Raw genomic sequence first — 11,010 nt, forward strand, 5'->3', positions numbered from 1 at the left:
CTGTAATTCAGATCTAATACAATAAATTGTTTTCCTGTTTTCATAGCTGATTGTCTGGTTTTGTGTTTTCATCTGCAAGTTGGATTTAAATTTGAATAGCTATCTCTGAATGAATTAGTACTCACTAATGTTTGATATGACAAAGAAACTTATTTCATATAAGGATACAGTAATTCCAGCATCTCCTCAGCCTACAGAATGAGGGAACACACTGGGCTCTGTGCAGGGATTTATAGATCCGTTTGTGAAAGTTTGGGTTTTTATCTCCAGTAATGATGGCAAATTCAGGTTTTATTTTTTTCTTACTCTAGAGCAAATCTGAGTCTAATTGTTAAACTCAAAATCAATTTCTGAGGTTGAAGAGTGGATATGGACCTCTAGGAAATTGTACCAGTACCTCCTTCTAATCCCACACTGCCCAGAGTAGAAATTAAAGTTTTCCCATTCAAAACAATAATGTCTTGGGACTAGCTTATCTGCATGAATTTCCTCATATGATTTCAGCACCCAAGCTCTAGATCAGTATCTTGGCACAACACCCATAGTCAACTTAATGGCGTGATTCATACAAGCACTGTTTCTGTCAGGTTTGTTACTTGCAAAGTACTTCATTTTATTAAAGTCCATTTGGAGATGGGTGAAAACGTACATAGAGTGCAAAGGAAAAAATACTTTATTGTGAACATGGCTTGGAGATGCATGAGACATTTCAGAATATACTGTTATATATCAAATGAAGAAAAAAAATAAGCTATGACACGAGATAAATGACCAGTGCTTGAGACCAATGAAAAACATGGACACAGCTGTTCTAATAGCACAGTTCCGATACCAATCACAACATGTATCATATAGCATTTATGATCAGAGGCAATTTTAAACAATGTTTATAAAAATGCAAATATTGGACCTACTCCTGCATTGTTGCACATCCAAAGCTTCAGTGAGTCTTGCAGGTGTGTGGAGGGAACAATGAGAGCAAACTGACACCCCACCTCAGGCAGCAGGAGGTAGAGATGGAGGAAACATCAAAAACAAGAGACAAAACCACTGTTCTACAAAAGTAAAAAGGCAAATATTATCCCAAGGAATATTATTATTTTCACAAGAAATCTTAATTGCAGCATCCTGACTCCATTAAAGCCAATGAGAGTCTACCATTGAGATCAGTGGAGCCTGAATTTCATTCTGAAACTTAAAACATTCTCGCATCAGTGTAAACATCAGCAGAAACAACATGTCAGCATCTATACAAGTATTCAAGTGCTGTTTAAAAAAAAAAATAAAAACCAGACAGTGCTAACCAAAAATGCCAGTACATATCCAAAAGGCAGATAATTAAAAGAGGTTTTTTCAAATATACATTTTAAAGTATTTAAAAGCATCCATTTTTTAGTATTTGTATATCATTGCGATGGAAAGGAACTATGAGAAAAATCTGAATTATTTGCAATGAAAAAGGAAGGGCACAGTGTTTCCTCAGATTTATTTGAAACACAGTATTTTTCCACTTTGGAGTAATGACATCCACCTGCACATTCAAGCACATTTCAAAGCAGTGCTGAGGAGTGGCTGTACTTCATCGTTATGAAATATACTCCTTCTGTGCAAGTATTTCAGCATTATTCCTCATGAGCCATTTACACCCATTCATATTTTCAGTAGAAAAGAAACAGAAAGGAAAATCTCTTGAAGAAATATTTTTTTGTCTTTAAACAACCTGATGAGGTTTTACATCATGGCAATTTACAATCATGCATTTGGAGATCCAGAGTCAATACAACTTTTCCATTTACTGTTAGAGTTGTGCCTGTCTTCAAACAGTTCTCTGCTAATTTTCGTGCGGATATCAGAACTGGATAACAGCTCCTTTATCTGATTCAGTCTGGATAACAGGGCCTGCGTTTCTCTGTGCAAAGCTTCCTTTACTAAGTCTGCTTCATGGCTCTTTCCTAGAGGAAAAGAACAATATAATACATTTTATAACAACTAATGTCATTTAGAGTCATTAATGTATGGAGATAAAGAGATCATATCTGGTTTGGACAGTATTAATCGCTCAGCCTTTTGCCCACATTGATTTTTTTATAAAAAGGTACTTTGTCAAAAAAATATAATTTACATCAACAAACGCTACCAAAAAGTAAAGAACAGTACAGCATTCTGTCACATTTAAGAGAAACATACTCTGTAATAGTATCTGCGATGAGTATCTGTAGTGGTAATTTTTAGCTTGGGGTTGACTGTTGTTGACTAGGAAACAGCATGTGCTCTCACATGGAGTAAGCAGCCCTGCGGCAGCGCCAAACCCTCGGGCGGAGAGCGTCGCTTCCACTTACGGCAAGGCCTCTTCCACGGCCATTCATGACAATCCAAAAGGCAAACACAAAGGGTTCAGTTTCTCTTCATAAGCAAGGAGGGGACTCTTGGTATCAAAGGCCAGTGAAGACTGGAGCCGCCTGCTTCACCATTCTTGCCTTTTTTCCACCATCCATCCCTCCCAGTCTTCAACAGATTTTCAGCAGTGGAAGCACTTATTAAACTGGTAGACAGTGTCCTTCGATTCAGAACAAACTTTTGATAAGAGACTCACAAAGCAGAGTGCCTGTCACCCAGCACCACTTAGCAAATTTGAGTGGGGAGCTGGGACGTGTTTTTGTGGTTATTCTTGGTGGGATATTTGCTCCCGGGCTTTTTGCACAGTGCTCACTTGCTGTTATCATTGTCGCTCTCATTCTTACTGCCGCTTTCTGCTTCTTTAGTTTTCACAGGGCTTCCATCAGTCTGTCTGGTTTTGTTTTGCGTTTCTTCTAAATATTGCTGTACAGCCTTCAGCACCGCGTTCTCCACCAGCCTTTTGCTCAGGCTCACCAGCTCTGCATCATCTGGCTCTGCTGCATGTTTTTCACCTATGCGTCACAACAGACAAGAGAAGGAATTCATTGTCGCGGAAAGGTAGTAGCCGTAATTGTATCAGGAGCCTCTGGCTGAGCTGGATTTTAAGTTATTAGCTGCCTCTTCCTGATTGTAAAAAGTAATTTCCCCCTCCTCAAGCTCTGAATCAAAAGTATTTCATGAAGATGTATACAGTATATCAGATCAAAAATATTTCACTGCTCATCTTTATTATAACACTCCAGTAAAAGCCACTGGCTAACACCGTGAGCACCCACTCAGCTTAGAAGAGTAAGTGTGCAAAATTAATTTCTTCTGGTCAACAATCACCTGCGACATCTGGGCAAAGATGAAGAACACAGCACATGATGAATTTACATTTTAGCAGCATTCTTAAATGTAGCTGCCCCTGTTTTGTGATTTTGCTTAATAAATCTAAAATCTTCTACCTATTTATTCATTGCTTGTAATTCAAGAGTTTCTCATGGGAAAAATGATGTAAAATGCTCTAAGCACAGGTTTGAAATTTTTTTCTAAACAAAGCATAAAACTTGGAAAAACCATATGCTCCCTCTCTGTCTCTCTTCTGTCTTCTAATTTAAAGCTCTGACATTGAAGGAACGCAAGTTCCAGCAGTCTATTCTTAGATATCTGCTGATAAAAGCAAGAAGCTGGCATTTCCCTGCTTTCTGAAGAGTTCACATGAACAAATATATGTAATGAAATAACTGTATATATAGTGAGGATTCTCATACATCATTACATGTATTTTGAAACTGTACTTTTCCATAAATAATTTTCCTAATAACTATATAGCCCACTACAGCATCCTCCTTTTATGAAGAATGCAACCCAGGAAATGCAGTTTTTATTCTCTGATTTCCACTGGCCATGAAATCTGCCACTTCGCAATTTCTTGCACTGAGTAAGTAACTGTTTCCCTCCATCTATATTTAAAGGCCATACTTTTAATGTCCTTTTCTGGAGTTAGCGTTCTGCAACCAGTTATAGGCTGCTTAGTCACACACATCTGGTGAAAGAGATACTATTGTATGCTCTCAGCACAAAGCTCTGTACTGTTCAATTATCTAAATTTGCTCTTTTTCATATATGTAAATTTATTCAAGTTTGCTAGCACATATAGATTATCGTTATAAAAGACTTTTATTAGTCTTCGTAGCGGACTGCACAACCCAGGAGTGATTTCACTCATAAAACATAATTCATATGGGGATTCGAGGGGGAGAGGGAGGGGTAAACGAAACTCTTCATTTTCAGAGGCAGCACCTTTATTAGCTGTTAATATGAGCATCCCGCTCTGGAACAGCAAGACGGACCAAACCCTTCCAGTTCCAGGCCGCCACACCACTGTCACTGTGGGGAAGGAAAACTGTGCTCTCCAGCTGAAGAGTCATCAGATTAGACCCGGGTAAAGCATTTCATTACATTTTGGAAAAAGGTTGGAAAAATACTCTAAAAAAAAAAAATATTAAAAAAAGGCAGCTATGGGAATAGTTTTGGTTAAAACAAAATAAAAAAAATAAGAGACAACATTAAAAACATGTTTAGCATTTCCAAGAAGAAATATTTTAGGTTAATATGCAAGTCCGAGGCAGGCACAGGCACAATTCCCAAAGCCACCCAAAGAGCTACATACTCCACGTTCTCTGGCCCACTGCTTACCATGTTCCTTCGCTACCTGTAAATCCTGGGTTTAAGTCTATCCCTGAACTTACTTAGAGGAGGGACTTAATTCAGGCTTTTATCTCTCAGGAGACTTATGATACATGAAAGCAGCATCTCCTCCCAGCTTTTATGAATTGATCCCACATGCTCCTTTGAATGGAGCCCTTTGATTCCAAATTTCCTTTGCTTTTATTAAAGATGCTCGACAAAATGTTTTGGTTGTCTCAGCCTATTTATTCACTAGCAAAAAAACCCAAAACCACTGTGGTTTCCAGTTGGAAAGTTTCTTATTTTTCAGAATTGCTAGTGAATCACAGAAATTTTTACTCACACAGCTCTAATGATCTGTCCACACAACCCTGAACAAAATCAATGGGAAATATGGTGCTCAGCCACTCTGACACTTGACCCTATAGTACTTAATATGCAGAATATGACTAATCAGTCACAGAGGCCTCCAGATACCACAAACCAGCAGTGATTATATTTACTCAGAATGCAATTTTACTTGTAGTACATTATGCATTATTCTTACAGTCTAAAAAAGGACAGAGATCTTCTCTCATAAATATTTTCTGCAAAACAGTTCTCATTTACATATATGCGTATAAAATCCATGTATCTACTATTGCATTTAAAACTTCAAAGAAAGTAGATAGCTCACTGTGTAAGTAATTTCTCAAGCATGAAAAAAGTCAGACTACTTAAAATGAGCCTTTTAAAAGTACAGTTTATATAACTAGAGAAGAATAGTTTGGGTTTGGTTTCTTTTTTGGTAATATTTTTGAGACATTCATGGCTCACCAACAGTCTGGAGTCAAGTCTATAAAACCTCCTAAGTAAGCTCTGCATTCTCACCAGGAAGACATACACGGGATCTGACTGACATGTGAATGCGAATGCGTGCACGTCCCTGTATGAAGAGCGCCCTTGGATTTATCCGTCCGGCCACCTTGGTGGACTGGCACATGGGGCCATATGATTCACTCATGCTCTGTTTATATTCTCAGACTCCCTAAATAGCAGTTGTGTGAGTGGTTGTGCAATGCTGAGGTTCACTGGCAAGGTAGTTGTATAGTATTGTATGATTCCTATCCGTGACTGTTGACAAAAAGAAATAGGTCACATAATAACAACAGGTATGGATCATCTATATTTACTTGATTATTTAACACACATATAGGTCCTGTTTATATCTCTCTCTCCATGCTGCATCTGCTGCTTGCCTGCTTCTTAGATGTATACAATTCCTTTGCAGCAGGCAAATGCTTCTTTATGTAGACTGTCTTACGTTATAGGAATTATCAAAATATCAGTAAAAAGCCATTGGAGATATGAATGTTTTAGATTTAAAAGGGAGGTTTAAAAATTCAGAATTGCTTTGTTTGTAAACTGTTCTTGAAAGGGAACAGATACATCATGTGCACTATACTTGCATCTATGCTGTGCCTCTTAGTATGGGCTGTGCCACTACTTTATTTCTGTGCCTGTGAATAAAAAACTTCCACTGCCTTCTCCTGCACGTGGCTCAGAATAAAAATGAAAAAACCCTTTCATTTTGTTTATCCCAGAGTTCTCTTCTGTAATTTTCAAAAGATGAAAACAAATTCATGCTCTGTGAATGTATCTCAATGCATCCATGCTAAGCAGTGCTTTTTATTACTGAAACCGAAGCACACCTATTGTCCTGAAATGACTGCTATTTTTTACAAAAGGGAACTACCAACTGCACAGAATTATTCAAAAGGGGCTTTATGATCCTACAGCACACTGCTAACAGTTATGGACATGAACCAGATCCCTGCAACCAAATCCAAGTTTGGATTCAAATTCACTGCAGTATCTCTCTACTGGACTAGGTATACTCTCCAAGTCTACACCCCCTTATGCTTTACAAGACCGTGATCTGGATTTTGAAATACTGCATTGGAACAAATCAGATTTCGTGGTCCTGGTACAGCATTTTCATGGTCCTGACATAGCCTGTTTTAGAGTCCATGTGGATATCTCCAGTTTGGAGAGAGGCAGGACAGTTACTTGGATCCCTCTCCTGTTTATACTACTAGTCCATTTTTTGTGAGAGATTTAATTGAAAGAACCAACAGTGGATCCCTTTTACAGAAAAAGCCAGTTTTACAACCTTTTACCAGCTACACTCCAAGACAACATCCTGCAATCCTTGCCTCATGGCCTCAACACACTGGGTTTTGTTTTTCCCTCCAACAACCTTTCATCACAACAAAATGATGCCAACGTGGGGCAAATTATAAAAGGAGACCCTTGGTATTCTGAATAGGTGACTGAGACCAGCTGGGAAGTCTGTACTGTGGCAGCAGAGGTTACAGTCCGCACCCTGGGGAGGGCCGTGGTAACAGACGTGCCTCCGTCTACCCTTTGTTTCATCAGTTTTCTAATACTGTTTTTACAAAATCTAGAAACAAAAACAGGCCCCCCCACGAGGGCCTCAGGCAATCTTTCAAAAACTAACCATTAAAAAATTCCTTCTGAATACTGGAAAGCTTCATTTTTTACTTACACCGTGCCTCTGACTGACACCAAGAGGGTGAGCCAAGTCACTGTTGCAAACCCTCAAAGCTTTCACCGCAAGACTCCCTTTCTATGGTGACTCCTCAGTGGCTCCAACGCATAATAATCCCTTAGTGTAAGATAACTGATTATTTCCCTCTCCGTACAGGGGCAAAAAGCTTTGCTGGTGTGCAGTATAGCAGGAACAGGACTGGAAGGAAGGAGACAACTACCCTAACCATTGGCAGACTAAGAAACCGTCAGCAGATGAATATAAATTATTCCTGCCTATGGTAGGGTTAGAGAAGACAAAGGCAGGCCAATAAAACAAATCCCTGACAGATTTCAGCGTGTGAATTCATACAGTTTGCAATGTCAGTGGTTGTGCCTTTATCATGGTTCACTATCTCTATATGATCAGGAAAAGATCTAAGAGCGAAGACATAATCTATACTCTCAATGCCCAGGGAGATGTAGACTATTGCAAGGCTGCCATGCTCAGCTGCAGCCTGTGGAAACATCTAGGTTTTGCTACACTAGACCTTTGTGTCTGCAGAATCTGATTCAAAATTAAATTAAATCTCATTGACTTCCATGGGAATTGGATGAGGTTCCCACACCTACATACTGAACTGCAATGTCCTGTGTGTCAGATCCATGTGCTGAACGTTTTCTTTACCGAGGACTTTCAGATACATTTGGTAGGCCATATATAAACAGAACTATAGCATTAGAAAAATACCATCCCCCCTCGCCCTGCAAAGACAGTGAGTCCACAGTCCATAATAAACGGCAAAACAAGCTACAACCAGCCACCAGACCGTATACTTCCCACCCTTGCAACAGACTGTGAATGAGCCAGCACAGTCAAGATCATGGTTTTGAAGTAATGAACACAAACATGAGCATGTGCCCATATCTAATCAACACAATAAGCATAGACAGGAAAGTCACAACTCTGAACATTTCCTCGTTAATTAGGAAGGACTTCCATGAAATGTCTCTTGAGTAGTCACTTAAGCAATGGGCACAAATAAGGCACTGAAAGGAAGGGTGAAATTATAATCTCTTTGTTACATGATGGTGATGACATTTGTGTTGCTGGGTGTTCCCACCTGATGTTAAACAGCATGCATAGCTTAGCTCTCCTCTTGGAAATCTAACAAACTTCTTTAGTTTTACATATGTTGCTCTGTAAATACAGGACTGTCTAACAAGGCAATACAGGCAATAACAATCTGTCCTTTGTGCTGTATACATGGGTTTCTAGTTTGCTGGAAAGATTTTTTTTTTAATTTGATTTGGCCCACCATGGAATAAACCCAACAAAAATAGGAATTTCTAGTGAAGAGGAAATTAAGGGTGTTACAGCTATTCAAGGAAAATGGTGCTCTTGCCAGTTTCAGTGATGACAGCAGGAATATCTGCAGCTCCCTTCGAGCAGGAGGCTTGGCAAACATGGCAAAAGTTTGTTTTGTTTCAGACAAAACTCTGTGAAGCTCAGTGATCTAAAATTTCTGACCACTTCTAACTATAAGTGAAGAAACAGGATGTGCTCTGCTAAACCTATTCTTCCCTCTACGAGCACCGAAGGACGCAATGCCACAGGCACAAGCTTTCAAATTAAAAAAAAAAAAAAAAGGTAACTAAGACTCTAACTCCTGGCAGTTCTGTTAAATATCTTGGGTTTATTTTCCTATTAAAAGAGACCTGCTGACAGAGAAATTTCCTGACTCCCTTAAAGTAGTTTAATACTTAAACTTAATGAATTTATAAGAAGTCTAGTGTAACAGGAAACAAAGATAACATAATGGCTGAAGGAAAGAAGATGGCTTAAAAAGCTGTGAGTTGTACTCGATTTTCTCACTGATACTCAGGTAGAGAAAACGGCCCAAGTCACAAAAGTGGTTTTACATAACCACAGAAACATCCACCATGCACGCTGACAATGGGAGAACAAAAACATCCAGGCAGACTGTGATAGCAAACATCCAGGCAGAATTACTCACCCCCCATTCACCCATTGAGCTGTCTGGTGCTAGCAGCTCAAGGGAAATGGCGAACACGAGCCGCCCGGGCTAGCAGGGAGAGCAGGAGAGTTCCCCCTCCCTCCAGGATGCAGCCAAGGGGGAGCTCCCTGCTGTCTTCAGAGCCCGAGAAAGAGACCAGGCTTCCCGGCTTCCCAGGGAAAAGCTGAATTCTGGAACAGGTCAGACATGGCAGTCCCTCATCTTCAATGGCCCTCCAGAAATAATACTGAGAATGTAACATACTATGGGGGACAGTGTAAGTTGCTCCCCCATCAATCTTGGACGCCAGTGACCACAGACAGAGCTGGATGGTCTTGAAGGCAGAAAATCACCCTGCTAGGTCACTAAGCCGAGGGGGGTGTAGGCCCAAGAAATGCAGCTGCTAACCAAAACAGGATATACACAGATGTTAATTGTCAAAGTCCAAATGTCTTGCCAAATCCTAAAAGTCCCTGCTTATGGGCCAGTCAACCGTGAAAATCAAATGTTTACTCACAAGCGTGATAAGGGAAGTCATTTACTATACATTGACCTTTTGTTACTGTTTCCTGTCCTTCTTGCATTCTCTGTGAACTTCATTTCTTTAGGATTCATCTGTTACTATACAGCTTCCAATAGGACGCTATTTTGGCTGAGACTTCTTCATGCTACTATCAAGTAGACTAAAAAAAGGCAACTTCCTTTGAACTAAGACAGATGCTAAACAAGTGTTAATAAGTGAATCTTAACAAGCTGATCCTGTGTTGCTGCTCCTCCTGAGCTCAGAAAAAACCTCCATACAAACTCATGCTATCAAATAGTCTCTCATATAGTATGTGTCTTTCCTCAGGGAAAGCAATTTTGAAAATATTTGTAAATTATGGAGAGAAAAGTCAAATTTTAAATGAACATGCATTTTTCATTTAATTATTTCAACTGCAGTAACAGGAGTTGTGAAACACAGCTGCATACTGCTTGAACTGTAAAAGGAAGATGAAATCTTGCCCAAAAAAGATTAAGATGTAAGTATAATTGCAATTCAAGAGGATGACCAACAGTGTCCATAAAATACTGTAATAAGGTACAATTTTTATGGAAAAAATGTAATTTGCAAGGTGTTTTTAACATCTTTGTAATCATGCTTAATTAGAACCTAAATCCAATGGAAGAAGGTTAGAGTCACCTCTTTTGGTAGGAGCGTCTTACATAGGCTTGAACTGGTAGTGTAACTACATCCTAAGGTTGTCAAAATATATGGGTCTAATCCCTTTCCCCCAGGATTTTCATGAAGGAACTGAACCCACTTCATCAGCTTCTTGGGCAAACCATGAAGTTATGTATTTTTGAACATGAGTAGTATTGTTGCTGTCTTTCATTTCATGGATCAAGCTTACAGAATCTGACCAAATTTGTTAACAGCTTTGGGAAAACTAACATAACATCCTTATGTCAGTTTAAATGTCATAAAAAAAAAAAAATAATTAAGTACTTATCATGGCATTTCCTCTCTTAATCCCCTTTATCTATTATATATTTTGCCCTAAGTAACGTATTTAGCATTACTCTTTCTTCCCTCCCTTTTGTTTGCCACATAACCTCCATTTTAAATGTGTTTTTTTAAAGCTAGAATTTGACTTAAGTTTTCACTCTGATTTTGTGAGATGTAGCTGTATAAATGTTCACTGCTCTACCACATATAGGTTTTTGAAAGGTCTGTAAGTATGAAATTTATTTTTGACACTTGGAAAGATTAGTTCATAAAAGTTTAGACTTGTCTTTAAATGCTATGGCTCTGAACCCATAAAACTACTGCTCAGGATCTTATCATAGAACCATAGAATCATTAAGGTTGGAAAAGACCTCTAAGATCATCGAGTCCAACCAGCAACCCAAC

The 11,010-nt window shown here is 39.0% G+C and overlaps 1 protein-coding gene across 1 annotated transcript in view; it reads right to left on the reverse strand.

The window, feature by feature from the left end:
• Positions 1-1,915: 1,915 nt before the first annotated feature.
• The window catches only part of AKAP7 (A-kinase anchoring protein 7), a 100,193-nt gene continuing 91,098 nt past the window's right edge, over positions 1,916-11,010 (reverse strand). The window contains exon 8 of the mRNA XM_009281524.1: positions 1,916-2,909. Within this exon, the coding sequence (XP_009279799.1) occupies positions 2,707-2,909 (203 nt within the window). The 3' untranslated portion in view covers positions 1,916-2,706. The remainder of the gene's footprint in view (positions 2,910-11,010) is intronic.

Source organism: Aptenodytes forsteri, unplaced genomic scaffold (assembly GCF_000699145.1).
Source record: "Aptenodytes forsteri isolate BGI_AS27 unplaced genomic scaffold, ASM69914v1 Scaffold82, whole genome shotgun sequence".
Classification (NCBI taxonomy): domain Eukaryota; kingdom Metazoa; phylum Chordata; class Aves; order Sphenisciformes; family Spheniscidae; genus Aptenodytes; species Aptenodytes forsteri.